The sequence below is a fragment of the Camelina sativa genome, chromosome 2 (genome assembly GCF_030686135.1).
Source record: "Camelina sativa cultivar CO46 ecotype springtype chromosome 2, ASM3068613v1".
NCBI classification, from domain to species: domain Eukaryota; kingdom Viridiplantae; phylum Streptophyta; class Magnoliopsida; order Brassicales; family Brassicaceae; genus Camelina; species Camelina sativa.
In genome coordinates, this window is record NC_141881.1 from 13,023,162 (window position 1) to 13,040,729 (window position 17,568).

General features: G+C 36.8%; 2 protein-coding genes across 2 annotated transcripts; one reads left to right on the forward strand and one right to left on the reverse strand.

Annotated features, from left to right (window-relative positions):
- Positions 1 to 283: 283 nt before the first annotated feature.
- On the forward strand, positions 284 to 4,510 carry LOC104720007 (MDIS1-interacting receptor like kinase 2). The gene is made up of 2 exons (XM_087482661.1): positions 284 to 3,407; positions 4,058 to 4,510. Exons 1-2 carry the CDS (start codon positions 629 to 631, stop codon positions 4,345 to 4,347), a joined length of 3,069 nt encoding a protein of 1,022 aa, XP_087338787.1. The 5' UTR covers positions 284 to 628; the 3' UTR covers positions 4,348 to 4,510.
- Positions 4,511 to 7,359: 2,849 nt separating this feature from the next.
- On the reverse strand, positions 7,360 to 10,898 carry LOC104720022 (pumilio homolog 11-like). The gene is made up of 5 exons (XM_010437999.2): positions 9,361 to 10,898; positions 8,719 to 8,881; positions 8,458 to 8,621; positions 7,844 to 8,093; positions 7,360 to 7,767 (listed from the first exon to the last, which is right to left on the reverse strand). Exons 1-5 carry the CDS (start codon positions 10,488 to 10,490, stop codon positions 7,663 to 7,665), a joined length of 1,812 nt encoding a protein of 603 aa, XP_010436301.2. The 5' UTR covers positions 10,491 to 10,898; the 3' UTR covers positions 7,360 to 7,662.
- Positions 10,899 to 17,568: the final 6,670 nt, after the last annotated feature.

Below are 17,568 nucleotides of genomic sequence, written 5' to 3' on the forward strand. Positions count from 1 at the left end.
GTTCCGATTCATATACAAGGTGTTAAAAATAACGCAATAAACTCTGCAACTTTTGTCTAATAGATTTCATTATAAAAGATAAACAGATAAATTTAGTTCTTTAAACAAGACTATAGTTTAAGGAAAATATAATTAAAACTATCATTCAAATAAACATGGCGGCTAATCTTTATATTTTATTTTTAATGGATAAATCCACCAACCATGTTAGTATGTCACGATCTTCCATTTTAGTGTTTAATTAAATACAACATTCAAAGAATTTGACTAACTAATATTTTAATCTTTTTACATAAATAGAAAAACAATTAGCTTACAATTACATATATAGGTCAGTGATATGTTTTGATATAAATGTGAATGGTGAAATTGATAAATTTAGAGATTTGACAAAGTAAACGGCCAATAATTAAAGAGAGAATTCAATCTATTGACTTCTTTGTCCTCTATTAACAAGTGACAACCCATATGTCAATTATCACGGACTAGTCAACGAAATCAGAATTCCCAATTTTATAAAGGACCTAAGATAACAGTAATGTGCAAGTTGTATCAATGAACACAAACCCAGAACCAAAAACAAAAAAAAAAACTTACCAATTCACTTATCTCATTCAAGAGATAGAGAATGCTTCGCGGTTGTGATCTTCAACTTCTTTTGATTATATCCATAGTTTTGAGCTCTTCTCTTTTAGCTTCCGCGACCGTTGAAGAAGCAAATGCTCTTCTGAAATGGAAGTCAACTTTCACGAACCAGACAAGTTCTTCAAAGCTATCTTCTTGGGTCAATCCAAACACAAGCAGTTTTTGCACCAGTTGGTATGGTGTAGCCTGCGTGCGCGGTAGCATCGTGCGGTTGAATCTTACGAATACTGATATCGAAGGTACTTTCGAAGATTTTCCTTTTTCGTCTCTCCCCAACCTCACTTATGTTGATCTCAGTATGAACCGTTTCTCTGGGACTATATCTCCTCTATGGGGAAAGTTCTCTAAACTCGTCTACTTCGATTTGTCCATTAACCAGTTAGTTGGCGAAATCCCACCTGAGCTTGGTGATTTGAGTAATCTTGATACTCTCCATCTTGTTGAGAACAAGTTAAATGGTTCGATTCCTTCTGAAATCGGTCGGTTAACTAAGGTTACAGAGATTGCCTTGTACGACAATCTTTTAACCGGACCCATACCTTCTTCTTTTGGAAACCTTACCAAACTAGTTAACCTCTACCTCTTTATTAATACTCTTACTGATTCAATTCCTCCAGAAATAGGTTTCCTACCCAACCTTAAAGAGCTATGTCTAGATAGAAACAACCTAACCGGTAAAATCCCTTCCACTTTTGGTAACTTGAAGAATGTAACCCTTCTCAACATGTTTGAAAATAAGCTCTCTGGTGAAATCCCTCCTGAGATTGGTAATATGACCGCTTTAGATACCCTTAGCCTCCACACAAATAAGCTTACCGGATCTATTCCTTCTACCTTAGGAAATCTCAAAAACCTAGCCATTCTTCATCTTTACCTCAACAAGCTTACTGGTTCGATTCCGCCGGAACTAGGCGACATGGAAAATATGATTGATTTGGAGATAAGTGAGAACCAACTCACTGGTCCTGTTCCTGATACATTTGGCAAGTTAACCGTTTTGGAATGGTTATTCCTCCGTGATAACCAGCTTTCTGGTCCGATCCCCCCGGGAATTGCGAACTCTTCAGAGCTCACCGTCCTGCAACTCGACACCAACAACTTCACCGGTTTCTTGCCTGATACCATCTGTAGAAGTGGCAAGCTTGAGAATCTCACGCTAGATGATAATCACTTCGAAGGTCCTGTTCCTAAGAGCTTGAGAGATTGCAAGAGCTTGATCAGAGTGAGATTCAAAGGAAACAGTTTCTCAGGAGATCTCTCTGAGTCTTTCGGAGTTTACCCAACTCTGAACTTCATTGATCTCAGCAACAACAAATTTCATGGGCAACTTTCACCCAAGTGGGAACAAAGTCAGAAGCTGGTTGCATTCATCCTCTCCAACAACAGCATCACTGGAGCCATCCCACCTGAGATTTGGAACATGACACAGCTAAGTCAGCTCGACCTATCTTCCAACCGCATCACCGGCCAGCTCCCAGAATCAATCAGCAAAATCAACCGTATATCAAAACTCCAACTAAACGGGAATCAGCTATCTGGAAAAATCCCTTCAGGAATCAGACTCTTATCCAATCTTGAGTATCTTGATCTATCCTCAAACAGATTCGGGTTCGAAATCCCCGCAACGCTCAACTCCTTGCCAAGGCTCTATTACATGAACCTGAGCAGAAACGAGTTGGATCAAACAATCCCGGAAGGTTTAACAAAGCTTTCTCAGTTACAAACTCTTGACCTCAGCTACAATCAGCTCGACGGAGAGATCTCATCACAATTCAGCTCCTTGCAAAACCTCGAAAGACTCGACCTCTCACACAACAATCTCTCAGGTGAAATCCCACCAAGTTTCAAAGATATGCTAGCACTAACACACATCGATGTATCAAACAACAACCTCTCAGGTCCAATTCCAAACAACGCAGCCTTTCGAAACGCAACTCCAAACGCATTAGAAGGTAACAGAGACTTATGTGGTGATAACAAAGCCTTGAAGCCATGTTCATCAACCACAGAGAAGAAAAAATCAAACAAAGATCGAAACCTAATCATCTACATACTAGTTCCAATCATCGGAGCAATCATCATCCTCTCCGTCTGCGCCGGAGTCTTCATCTGTTTCCGTAAACGAAACAAACAAATCGAAGAACACACAGATTCAGAATCAGGAGGCGAGACACTATCAATCTTCAGCTTCGACGGCAAAGTCAGATACCAAGAGATCATCAAAGCAACAGGAGAGTTCGATCCAAAACACCTAATCGGAACCGGGGGACACGGCAAAGTCTACAAAGCGAAGCTACCAAACGCAATCATGGCGGTGAAGAAGCTAAACGAAGAAACAGACTCATCCATCTCAAATCCATCGGTAAAACAAGAGTTCCTAAACGAAATCAGAGCACTAACCGAGATACGTCACCGGAACGTCGTGAAACTCTTCGGATTCTGCTCGCACCGCCGCAACACTTTCCTGGTTTACGAGTACATGGAGAGAGGGAGCTTGAGGAAGGTTTTGGGGAGCGATGACGAAGCGAAGAAGCTAGATTGGGGAAAGAGGATCAATGTAGTGAAAGGTGTGGCTCATGCGTTGTCGTATATGCATCATGATCGGTCTCCGGCGATTGTTCACCGTGATATTACCAGTGGGAACATACTTCTCGGTGATGATTACGAAGCGAAGATCTCTGATTTCGGTACGGCGAAGCTTCTTAAGCCGGATTCTTCGAATTGGTCCGCCGTTGCTGGTACCTACGGCTACGTTGCTCCAGGTACATTTTTTGACCCGTTAATTAAATTGGATCTGGATTTTACCCGGGTAGGTTCGGGTCGGGTCGAAATCACCCGTTAGATTATTAGAGTGGACATTTTTGGTTTATTTGGTTTAAAGTTTAAACCATGTAAAAATTTTAAAATCCAAAATTATTTGTTTCGGTTCGAGAAACTTATGCTTATGGGTTGAATTTGGTTTAGGTGTAACCAAGAAAAAATGCAAAAATATTGCAAATTAAAGTAAACAGTTAGGATTTGCAAATAACTGAATAAGTTTATAACCAAATAAAAACGAAGATTTTGTAGTTTGGTCTGTTTAGGGTTTATCCGTTTATGAAATTTCTAGAGGTGAAATTTTTGTTTTAGTTTTGATTTGGTTCAGCTTTTTAATATATGAAAATTTTACAAAAACAAAAAGAACACATTAGTTAGATATCTAACATTAGACCATCTAAATTTTGTAACATAAATCATTTACAAATTTGGTTACGAAATAAAATTTACTTTGGTTTCTTTTTCTCAAATACTAACTGATTTTGTTTGGTTACTCTTTTTGGTTTGATTTGAGTCTATGCTTAAAAATCCTGTTTTGGATTCAGCATATACAAATTCATAGTATCTAATATGTTTGTGAAATTGGATGTGACAGAACTAGCATACGCAATGAAAGTGACCGAGAAATGTGATGTATATAGCTTTGGGGTGCTAACACTAGAAGTGATCAAAGGAGAGCATCCGGGAGATCTAGTTTCAACTTTGTCATCTTCCCCTCCGGACACGACTCTATCATTGAAACAAATTTCCGACCACCGGCTACAAGATCCGACAGCAGAGATCAAAGACGAGATCCTAGAGATTTTGAAAGTTGCACTTTTGTGCTTACAGTCTGATCCACATTCTCGTCCAACAATGCTCTCTATCTCCACTGCTTTTTCTTAGAACTTGTCCCTTCTCTAACTTCTTTTACCAAACATATAGTTTATATATAAGTAATACGTTATTAGTTTGTGTTTCCATGATTATGTGTCAATATATTTTGTTTTGTGGAATGTTAGTTTTTATGTGATTACTTCTCTCTTTCGGTAGAGATGAATTATTATAATAGTCTGATTAGTATGTTTTTATGTGAAATTATACAAAACAAAGAGATGTCCTTATTCTTTGTTTGAATTTGAATTTGTTAGTTTAAGGGTGTGGGTATTTTAAACATACCAATCAACTTAATCATGATTCATGCACACAAACCATTCGGTTAAGTTTTTTTGCTTTAAGCAGTTTGGTCTCGTCTGATATGGTTTAAGATAAGACCAAACCCAATAATCAAATCTGCTAGTTTCACTATTGAATTTAGTACCCCATTAACCCTAAACATACTCATAAGTTTTCTAATCGTCAGCACAAGAGGGTTGACGATTCACTTATGTTTTGTTTATATTTAGCGTATGTTTTGCTTATTTTTCTTTAATTGTTTACTCAATCTTTATAAAAATTATCATTAAATACTCTATTTTCATTTTACAATCATAAAACATCTTAAGACTAGATGTGGCTAATCAAATCCATATATACTAGGTTCGAACCCGCGGTACACCGTGGAATATTTTATTTTGTATTATAAATAAATTTTATTATTTTCTTATATTTAAAACTTTTAAATGTTAGTCAAAGTAATACAATATATATTTTTTTTTGATGTGTTGGTATATTTTGCAATGCATGATATAATTTGTAACTTAATTAATTCCAACATATGTTTATAATTATATGATATTTGAAATAAGTTAATAGTTTTAGTGTTGGTTTAATAGTTCAAATCCATCATGCTATAGACCCATCCTTCAACATGTTTAAAAATTGTTAATCCGTAGAAAATCATCCTACCTGTTAGTATATATGTGTTTTTGACACGTAGAAAATCAAAATGTATGTGTTTTGATTGAACTATTTTGACTCATAGTCGCATCAATCCAACATACTTTGGTTAAATTGATAGGTTTAAATGTGGATACTGATTAAGATGTGATACAACGCGATATAACACTTTCGGTTTATAACATAATTTATTATTTCAATGTATACTATATTTTTAGAAATTAAAGATGATCATTTTTTTTTTGGACAAAGAAATAAAAGATGATCATATGTTTTGTTTTTAATATATTTGATGTCATTAATGTTCTTAATTGTGACAACTATTATAATTGAAAAGTAAGGATACTATATTTTCAAGTGATAAGTGATAAACAATTAAATTTATTAATTATGTAAAATTCTACTGCTCTTTGCAAAAAAAAGCACAAATTACATGACCAGTTTAAAAATAAACAGATATTTTGTTCTAAATCCGGTTAAACATAAGATCTAGATTTAAAATAAACGACATGTTTAAAAAACAATACATGATCCGTTTACAATTTTTGATTATGTATATTTTTACTTTATTTCAACACTTTTAATATTTTTAGTTTAAGATTGAATCATAATACTTGTTATATACCAATAATACTTGTAATTTAATTTGTGTGTCATAATAATTGTAATTTAATTTTAAAGCTACTCTTTAAATATGGTTTAATTTAGAATTTAAAAGGTAAAATAATTAAATATGATCTAGCTACAACCAAAAAAAATTTCCTACATCGGTTACATGTTATGACTTATGACCATCTTACTTATATGATAATTCATAAGATTAAATCTAAGATATATTATATTTTGTGTTGGGATAAATAAAGTCAGCCGAACAAATAGAGACGTAACCAAAATAAAAATAGTTTGGCTTTCACAATTAAGGATCCTATAATAGTAGAGTATTGGATCTTTTAATGAATTTTCGATAACTCAATTATACCCTTGTCAATTTCAATTAATTATCTCTATTATGCTTAATTGAGTGGCAATTGAAGTAAATAAAACCAACATTTTGGACATATTCAGTTTTGTACTTCTCTTTTAATGTTATTAAGATGGTTGATCGACTGATCGTCATAGTAGCTACTAGCTACCGTGTGGTTTTATGGAAGTGCAGTAAGATATCACATGTGATTGAGTTAAAGTTTTAGGGCTACAATAATGGTGGATTCTACTATAGCTTTTGGATTTTGTTTTCTAAAAACCATTTTTCTCATTAAGCTTTTAGAATTAATAAATTTCCTAAAAGTTAGAAAAACCAGTTTTTAGCTTTTCTTTGCAATTGTTAATAAAAACTAAAATCACTATATTCAAGATTCAGTATTAAAAACTCACTAATCATTTTCTTCTCTTTTTCGTTTGTAAAGAAAAGAACTAGAAATACAATTCACCATTCAAAATTGTTTTAAAACTTAAATATGTTTAAAATAAAAAAAAAGCCAAAATCTAAAAACCAAAATCACTTAAAACCAACAACCATAAAAAATAAACATCGGCCGCATTCATCACCTAAAAATAAAATAGTACTTTCTTTTTTATAAAAAAAAAAAGAATGCTATAAACCATGTCTGGCTGTACCGACTAAGCTTCTTCATATGTTATTGACAACAATGGAACCTCTGTTCTTAAAACGTTTTGTATGAATGAATAGTTGTATTTTTATTAATAGAAAGGTCAAAAGATAAAGCCCACTGAACAGCCCAGTCTACAGTCGTGGGAATCAGCACGCAGACCTCACGTGCTTGCCTTAGGTAGAACAATATTGTTGCTCTGTGTTTTGACATAAAAGGAAACGCAGGGAGACAAGATTCAGAGTGCCAGACGGGTATAGTAAGGAGAGAAGAGGTATTGTTATTTGATGAACAAGTTTTGGATCGTAGTAGCTTGTAACGACAGAGAACTTTAGTGGATTTCTTTTTGGGTATATCATAAATTCATAACCATATGGATTAGGCCATAAAGTTTCATGCTTTAGTGCTCACATAAATAGAAATGTATGTCTAATCCGGAACGGCAATTATTTTAAAAGAAGAAAAAATATTGAAATTAAAATCAATTTTGATTTTTAACTCAGAAGACCAACAAATTATACCAGTAAAGAACATATCACTCGTCTGGTCACAGTTTCAAGACTACAAAAACAAACAACATCAAGAAATTAAAACACCAAACAAACGCCAGAGACAACAAAAGGAGCTCTTCGTCTTGTAAGGTTCAAAGATAGAGACCACAAAAGAGCTCTTCTTTTAGTAATTAAAGATCAAACAGTCAAGTCAAATCCTACTATGAGAACAACAACAACAACAACATCTGGTTTCTTGCGTGAGGGGTTACATCTGAAAGTCACTTTTTCCAGAGGTTCTTGGAGAATATCCTCTTGCAATATGGACTCATCTTAAGGTTTTCACATCTTCGTAACTTCTCCACCAAGCTCGCTCGAACAAAGCCCTGTTCAATCCAATCAGTTCGGTTACTAATCTGTTCGAGTCCGAATCATCAAATGTGATCACAAGAGTTAACTGACCTTGGTTTTGAATAGAGCTGCCTGGATAACGTAATTCGCATAAGGGTCTTGAACAAGTTGTGCGAAGTTTGGAACAGAGACGAGTTCATGCACGATCTGGGATCTGCTATCCGGATAATACCTGAGGCATTTCTCCACCACATGGCTACCAAACTTCTGTGTAGCTAATCTCACGTAATTCCCCCTCAACTGGAACATTACATTCACTCCTCCAACGTTCTTCTCTATTATGTATTGCACCACATAGTTCCTGCCATCAAATTTCACATAACAATATTATAAAGCTCCAAAGTTAAAGATTTGAGCATCATTCACCATAATAATGCATTGTTCCTGCCATCAAATTTCAACACATGAAAGGAAGATCCAAAGTTGAAGATATGATCATCATTCACAATAATAATGCAAGTTCTAGCTAGCAATATCCAGCCCGTTTCCATTTAAGTATTTTAGTAACAATTTATGTAACGTAACATATATATCTATAATATTTAAGTTAATTTATTGAACACTCAACGCCTATCATTTGTTCTTTAGACGAACCTGTAGGTTAACCATAATATGATAACAGTATTGAATTCTTCTAGCAGAACTACATATATAAGTACTGTTACCCGTAAGGGTCTTGAGCAAGGCGAAGAGCGTTTCTGGATATTTCACCAACAAGCTTCTCATGTTGCTCCCCAACCGAGTATGAAATGCAGCGTTGAAGCACACAGCATCCATGGCGATGAGTCGCAATCTCTGTGCAGAACTTGGTAGCAGCCTCTAAAATGAACTGTACAAGAGTATATATTATTATCACTTACATATCACCAAGACATAAGAACATTTCCAACAAGATGAGTTAAATAAAGAAGAGTTTATGTCCAAACCTTTTTATCATTAGGGTCAAGGAACCTCAGGCAACTTAATATCACATGATTTCCATTTAATTCTCTAACCAGAGAGAGAAATCCCGGTTTAAGAGCTGACTTAAGCAGACTGATTTGCTCCTTTGTACTCACCGTCTCAATCAGCTTCTGCACCACCCGTGTCCTGCCCCATTTTGAAAACATCAAATCAAAAAAGCCTTCATCTTTAATCACAATATAGCAAAACCAAAGATTTCCAAAAACTTGATCCATCAAGTTAAGTCAAAGGTTTAACCACATGAAGTTGAAATGTTTTTTTCAAAGGTCTAAGTTTTGTCTAAATCAGTCAAAACAATTCACCTTTTTCTCTATGAACGCAGCTGACAAATTTCTCAAAGATCTGATTTTTTCTTTCTTTCCTAAAATAGCTTAGTTTTCTTCTTTCTCGAACAAAGAAAGATCTCATCCATAATCCCATAAATATGCAACAAAAAACTTCATCTCTCTCCTTAATAGTTCTGCTTTTGAGAAAAAAATGCTAAACGTGTCTAGTTCTTACTTTTTCAGGTCATTATAAAAACAATATTTTGAAACATTAAATGCACAATGCTATGATATTCCAAAGTGTTCTACTCATCAGTTAAAAGGGTAAGGAAGCTTTACCCATAGTTGTTGATGGAGATCTTGACAAGAAGTCCAGGTTTTGAAGTCAACCTAATGAGGATTTGAGTTCTTTGTTCTTCATCACAGACTTGAAGAAGCTTCTGAACGAAATAATTACCAAACTGATCCATTCCAAGCTCAGTGACATGATTAATCACTTGCTCGAATATAATCATTACATCAAGAAATCTTCTTTCTTCGATTAGCTTCTGTAAGCATCGACAACCCAATTGATCCTTTGCCATTAAGTACACAGAGCCGTAGATATCAACCATGGAAGCAAGGGTTAGTGGCAGATCCAGTAATTCTTCCTCGAAAGACGTGTTGTTCTTCAGACCTTCAAGCTCCCTAGAACCTCCCATGGCTGAAAATGGTGGAACAGTCCTGTTTCCACTGTACATCAATGGGTCCAACACATCGTTTTCTTGAAAATCTAGTCGAGACTTTTGTGGAATCAGAGAAACGTCTCGTCGGATTTGTTGATTGAAATGCTCGAACATGTAATCTCTGTTACGAAGAGACATGTTCTCTGTAAACCCTCTCGGATGGTTAAAGCTAGGGTTAGGGTTACCAGCTTCTTGTAAACCAAGCAATCTGAGTCTGTGATCATCATCAACACCAACATAACGACGACTCATAGAAGATTCGCCATGAAAGCTCTGCACAAAACCTTCACGACGAGCTCTCATCAGATCTTGGTCCAGCCTGTGAAAATCACCATAACCACGCATAGAAGAAGCTTCACCATGATGAAAGCTCTGTACTAAACCCTCAGGACCCAGGTCAAGCTTAGAACACCCATGGAAGCTGCTTCTGGAACCGTGAAAACCAGATTGGTTCAACACCGGAGTTAAAAAACTGCTCCTTTCATCGGAGATACTAAGCTTACGGAGGCTTTGACACAAACCCAGATCAGTATCCGCCGCCATTGAAGCCATAGTGTTGAGGTTTAGAAAAGGGTTTGTGATCGGAGGAGGAGCTGTACGGTGGCCGGAAAAGTGAAACCCATTGGAAACAGAAGACGGTAGAGGAAACCCACCAAAACCCAGATCAGAATACGAACCTCGTTGTCTCAAATCACTAGGAAAAAACCCAAAATCCATGAACTTGTTCTTCGTCTCTTCAAACATGAAAAAAGAAAAAGTTGAAGCCTTTATGATTTCTGAGAAAAAGGAAGAACAGAGCAGAAGGGACAAAACGAAAAAGTAACAAGAGAGAGAGAGAGAGAGAGAGAGAGAGAAGAAGAAGGAGAAGGAGAAGAAGAAGAAAGTGATTTTTGGGGTTTTACAAGAAAAATTTCTCAAGAGATTTTGGGAATTTGGGGATTGTTATAGAGAAAGGTCAGGTCAGGTCAGGTGCAGGGAATGGGGAGGAGAGGGAAGCGTGGCTCTCTTTGTACGTACGGAGACAGACTCTATTTGTCGTCTAATGACTACAGACTACAGAGACGGCTGCTTCCTCCTATTGTACCACTGTTCCTACCTCCTGCAGAAACAAGAAATTACAAAAAAGTTGGAGAGAGAGAGAGAGAGTGAGACAAAGACGAAATTTATTATTTTCAAAAATATATTCCTATTTTCGTAGAAGTTTGTTTCTTCTTTTTTATTTTTTTTTCTGGTCAGCTTAAGAATTAGAATCCAGTGCCATTTGTTGTTTACTCCAGAGGCAAAAAAATTGTAACAAAAGGTTACTATTTAATGACTCAATATGATTTTTGGTGTCATTTTATTCAGCTTAAATTAGGTTTACATAGGTAATTGTATAGTTACTTTAGACTTGGAACGACTCAAAGTTGAGAGATATACTCTATTTTGCATAATTAATTTTACTATATATATGACATAATTATAAATATTTATTATCATTTGAGGGGATAATATAATTTTCAGCTTTCAAATTTAACAACAACATGAACAAGTCGTGTTAAAGGTAATCCAAAAAATTAAAATTTATAAAACTAAGATTATTGGATCAGTATTTATAACTAAAAGATTTCAAGTTTGAGTGAGACAAGTGGTCTCGCCAAATGCCAATCAAACAAGTGTCACCACGGCTTGCCAAATACCGGAGACAAGCAACCATAGTAAATTCAAAACTCTTAAACCTAAAATTCTTATACTATCTCGGGAGAAAACAAGGTACAATGGCATAGCAGAATAAAGTTACTAGTACTTTGTATCAACGTGTGAGGGAAATATAACTAAAATGATAACAATAATACCATGCATATAATAAAGGAGATACACTATATACACACATATATATATATATATATATATATATATATATATATTAATAGTCATTCCGTGCTACGCACGGATTTAGTTTCATTTGATATTGGATATTATTTTTATGATTTTGGAGATTTTTAGTTAAGAAAATATTAAGTAAATAAAAATATTATTTGAGATTTGAGATATGAGGGTTAGTAAAATATGTATCTTTTATTTATAAGAAAAATTGTAGTTAAGAGCATATGGAAAATTTATTATTTAATTGGATAATAAACACACTATTTTTTATATCAATTTCTATCTATTAGTTTAATGTAATTTATACTTCCTCCGGTTTTTTACTTGTCGTTAAAGGTTTTCTCACACAAATAAAAAAAATTTATTAAATTGTCTGTTTTATTAATATATTTTATAAATATTTCATTGGTCAGAACATTAAAACAGAACGGATAAAACTGGAATATTCACCAAACATTTTCATTGAAAATCTAAAACGATAACTAAATTAAAACAGAGGGAAATTTCATTGTTATAGGAGTCAGATAAACTATGTGAGAGTTATAGATATGCAATCATTACATATTAATATATTTTCTTATATATGTAATATTTCTAAATGTTATTATTAATCATTCATTACATTACTATAAATATTATGAAAGTTACAAACATGAGAGTTAGTACAAAATATGGGATTGATGAGATGGAAGAGAAAAGTTAATAAAAAATGTGTCGGTTTATAAAAATACATTATTGTGAATTAATAACTAAAATTGTCTATTTTAAAATATATATTCAAGAGTTATATATTATAAATATAGATCTATGAAAGGGCATCTTAGCTAATCAAATCATGAATTTTAATATATATTCACTTCTCTCTTTAAACAAAAATATATACAATTATCCCTTTATCACAAAAAATATATTCAATTCTCATTTAGTTATTTAGAAATTATATATTAAAATATAATTTATTTTATTTTAAATGGATTAAAAATGAAATGAAATAATGTAATATCAAGATCATGTGAATTATTTATATTATAGTGTGAAAATAAAACAGCCAATTATTACTTGACATTATCCTATACAACCAAATATATATATATATATTATAATCTTATATCCTTAAACTATTTAATAATCAAATTATTTGTTAAGAGAAAATTTATTATTTAAATTCAATTGAATAAATTTGTTATACTAAAAATTTAAAGAAACAAAATGACACTTGTGAAAGAAGACAGCATCAAATGACAATATTTTGGAGCTTGCTCAAAAAAAGACTTTACTTTATTATTAGATAATATAATATAGTAAGGTTTCTTTCTAACTCTTACTATGAGAATCTGACACCCAGAATCATTATATATTAAAATTCTTTTAAAATCAAATACACCTATAATTATTTATTTTATTTTCTAATTGTTTTAAAATGATTGCATCAAAAGATGAACAACGTAAAAATAATTGACATTTTTGGAAAAAATACTCAAAGCTTAGTAAGATAATATGTCTTCTAAAGTTAGGAACTTCCCAAAAACGGATGATCTGAACAACAATACTATTTTTACCGGTGTTTTGTTGTTTGTTGGAGATTGAATCTAGGATAAAATAGAATGTAAATGTTGTAGTTTTCACAATAGTCTGAAAGAGGATGCGTTTGTATGGTAATAAGTTGTTTTTAGAAAACCAAACTTTATAGAATGTTTGAGCTTTTAAGAGAGAGAAGGAATTGAAATCAAATTAATGATCATAAATTCGCAAGTGTTTCAAGATAATAAGTCAAAAATGAGAAGTAATATAAACAAAAATGAAAATTGAGGAAAATAGTAGGTAGATATAAGGCAATGCATAAAATGATGGTATCATTTCAAATCAAAACATAACTGATTATGTTCATAATTTATTCTGAAATTCATAACATGAAAACTTATAAATTTTATGTAATTCAAAAATACCATTGAAACAACCCTTCCGGTTTTTTTTTATACCTCATTTACTAGTGGTCCCATACCCACTAACATCCAAACAACAATCAATAACAGCGGATAACCAAATAAAACAATTCCAATAATATTCCAACATAAATAATCCAGTAACATCATAATCCAAACAAAGAAATAACCAAAAGCTAACATCCTACAATGTTCCAATGACTTAATCTAGCAACCTAACATCAGCTAGACCACAATCAATCAAGCCTCTAGAATATCCTCCTCCTCATCGCCTTTGATTCCACGATCACACTTTTCCTTTACCTGCACACCACAAACAACAATTGAGATGCGTAAGTATTATCATAAATACTTAGTGAGGCCGTCCTCCCATCTACTGGGTTATACACACAACCATATGAGACCCTCAAGTCAAGCAAGCAAACAAACACAAGCAATACAACAAACCAGGAAAACAAGTCTCGGTTGAGACTAGTGTCGACCGATGCCACAAGAAAGTGTCGACCGATGCTGAACAAAAGGTGTCGACCGATGCCAGTAGGGTGTCGACCGATGCTCCACCAAACGGTGTCGACCGATGCTCCTTGAGTGTCGATCGATGTCATACCTGCAGACGCGAACTGCACGAACACGAACGACGAATCCCGATTCCAAACCATCCCAAATCCGTCCCAATCTCACCCAATTACCTCAGAAATCACTGGGAATCACAAAAGCAACGAACCCAAGCAACAAAACAACACAAACAGCAAAGAAAACACACAAACAAGAGAGATCTCATGCTTAGATCAACCATGGTCAAGCACTCACCTCAAGAACAGGAAGATTGGATTGAGAAACGTGGAAAACAACACCTCCAGAAGCTCCCCCTTCGTTTCCAGCAACAGATAACCCTCCTACAGCCTCAGATCTCTCCAAAATCTCCAAGAACAAGCCCAGAAAACTCAGAAACGTTTTTCTCTCTTTTTCTCCCTTTCTTTCTCACAAAACGGCGACAAAAAGACTTTTCCAAAACCCTCAATCTCGTCTCAGACACTTAACAACACGATTAGGGATTTAATTGAACCAAAACCGAACCAACCCGCAATTAAAATCAAACCCGACCAAACCGGAAAAACATGGTGTCGATCGATGCCACCAAGGGTGTCGATCGACACCCACACCAAAAATACACAAATTGGTTCGCGGGCGTTACAATTCTCCCCCACCAATATGGATTCGTCCCCGAATCCCGCAATACCGTCCATCTGCCAAGGACCTCCGTGCCACCGTCTGCACGGCCTGCACGTCCCCAGACCGGACTAAACACCGTCAGCCAAGGTTTCCCGTGCCACTGTCGCAACAGCCCGCACACCTCCGACTGACCCTCGAGGTCTCCCTCTAGCCAATATACTCGCATCATAAACACTATTTGCTCACAACTCAGTGCTTCCCCCGTCCGTGGTCGCAACCAACGAATCATGCCGGCTCGCTAACAGGCCAACCGCCTTAAGCTACGGCATCCAGGAAGTCACTCACACACACACACTCCCCCCGCTCTCAGGTCGCAACCTTCGAGTCATACCGGCTCACTGCCAGGCCACAGCCTGCAGCTACGGTATCCAGGGAGTCTCACACGCCCACTCCCCCCGCTCTCGGGTCGCAACCCTCGAGACATACCGGCTCACTGCCGAGCCGCGGCTCACAGCTACGGTATCCAGGGAGTCTCACATATCCCGCTCTTGGGTCGTCACCCTCAAGCGCGCTCTCGGATCGTCATCCGAAGCAACATACCACTCCCACTCTCTGGCCACAAAGTCCATCGAGCTATCGGTATCACGTGAGTTGGGCCCGCACGGCCTTGAGCAAAAACAAACACTGATGCCAACGAGTATCTCCCGGCTAGATCTACCTTAACATTTCCACAAAACTTTCCCTTTTTAGAAACTTTCTATTTATGGAAACTTTCTAAAAATAGACACCCGAGCTATTTCTCTTTTCCCATGACAACAACAGTCAAACATAAAGAAAAATACTCATCTTATTAATCTCAAAAATGTCATAATCGTTACAATCTCAATGAAATTACATCAGAAAAACCAAAAATACAACAACCGGAGCCAACAACCCGCATCAGAAAAACCAAAAATACTTAGTCGCACAACCAACTACCCCTAAGCAACCAAATATCAAGAGAGATGGGCTGGAATACTCCGTACCCGCTCCAGCCACGGACCACAACTCGGACCCGGCTAGACAAGCTCAAGTCACGGTCTGCTTCTCAAACCACTTCTTAAACCTTGCCTTCATCCTCGCCTCGGGCTCCCAAGTCTGCTCCTCTACTCCGTCACAGTCCCACAGGACTCTCCTCAAAGGAATCTTCTTCTTCCGAAGTTCCTTGACTCTCCTCTCGAGCACCCTCACTGGTCTCGCCTCTAAAGTCATGTTAGGCTGAAGATCCTCAGGAATCTTAGCCAACAACTGATCACCCTCGTGAAGACACTTCCTCAGCATCGACACATGAAATACCTTGTGGAACGCACGCATAACCTCAGGCAACTCCAACCGGTATGCCTCTGGTCCCACCCGCTCAACCACTCTGAACGGACCCATGTACCTCGGACTCAACTTAGTCTCTGTCAATGACCTATTCGGACCCCGCAACATGGCCATCTTGAGGTACACTCTATCACCAACCTGAAACTCAAGATCCTTTCTCCTCTTATCAGCATAGCTCTTCTGCCGATCCTGAGCCTCCTTCATGTTCAGCCTCAAAACCCGAATCTTCTCTGAGGTCTCCTGAACAAAATCTGCACCAAATATGCTCCTCTCCCCCACCTGAGTCCAACATAATGGTGTACGACACGGCCTCCCATACAGGGCCTTATAAGGAGCCATCCCAATACTAGCCTGGTAGCTGTTGTTATAAGCAAACTCCACCAAGCTCAAGTGATCTGCCCAATGACCACCCCAATCCAGCACACACATCCTCAATAAATCCTCCAAAATCTGGATCGTCCTCTCTGACTGACCGTCAGTCTGAGGATGATAGGCTGTACTCATATGCACCTTCGTGCCCATCTCCGCCTGAAATGCCTTCCAGAACACCGAGGTGAACTTGGAATCTCTATCAGACACAATACTAGCAGGCACACCGTGCAATCTGACTATCTCCCTCACGTACTTCTTGGCCAAAACCGCTACTCCATCAGTTTTCTTGATGGCCAGAAAATGCGCAGACTTAGTCAAACGGTCCACAATGACCCAAATAGCATCAAACGTCCTCGACACAGGCAAACCTACCACGAAGTCCATCGTGATCAAATCCCACTTCCACTCTGGAATGGGTAAACTCTATAACAAACCACCCGGAACCTGATGCTCCGCCTTCACCAGCTGGCAAGTATCACACTTTGCCACCCAGTCAGCCACGTCCTTCTTCATCCCGACCCAGTGATAATACCGCTTGAGGTCACGGTACATCTTGGTCGCTCTTGGATGAATAGAGAACTTGCTCGAATGAGCCTCCCTCAGTATCTCCTGCCTCAAATCCTCACCCTTGGGCACACAGATCCGACCATGCACAAGGATAGTACCATTAGCAGAAACCTGATACTCTGCACCCGCAGCCTTAGAGGCATTCACCAGCCCCTCATCACTCTCCTGAGTTAACCTCACTCTGCTCAACAAGTCTGCTCTATCAACTGCCTCCAAACCCAAAGGTTCCTGTGAGATAGCACACAAACTCAATGCACTAATCTCACCTACCAACACCTCCATATCCTGCTCCTGAGCCGAAGCCACCCGCTTCCGACTCAAGGCATCTGCAACCAGATTAGCTTTACCAGGATGGTAAGCTATGTCCAAATCATAATCCGCTACTAACTCCATCCAACGCCTCTGCCTCAAATTCAGCTCAGGCTGAGTAAAAATGTACTTCAGACTCTTGTGATCTGTAAATACCTGTACCTTCCCACCATACAGATAGGATCTCCAATTCTTAAGAGCAAAGATCACTGCTGCCATCTCCAAAT

What these genes read in the sequence shown, in the direction of transcription:
- LOC104720007 (XM_087482661.1), top strand. Translation starts at nt 629, where the DNA reads ATGCTTCGCGGTTGTGATCTTCAACTTCTTTTGATTATATCCATAGTT. An exon ending in CTACGGCTACGTTGCTCCAG is followed by an intron (nt 3,408 to 4,057) that starts GTACATTTTTTG and finishes TGGATGTGACAG; the next exon opens with AACTAGCATACGCAATGAAA.
- LOC104720022 (XM_010437999.2), bottom strand. Translation starts at nt 10,490, where the DNA reads ATGTTTGAAGAGACGAAGAACAAGTTCATGGATTTTGGGTTTTTTCCT. An exon ending in ATCTCCATCAACAACTATGG is followed by an intron (nt 8,882 to 9,360) that starts GTAAAGCTTCCT and finishes AAAATGGGGCAG; the next exon opens with GACACGGGTGGTGCAGAAGC. An exon ending in TTGACCCTAATGATAAAAAG is followed by an intron (nt 8,622 to 8,718) that starts GTTTGGACATAA and finishes ACTCTTGTACAG; the next exon opens with TTCATTTTAGAGGCTGCTAC.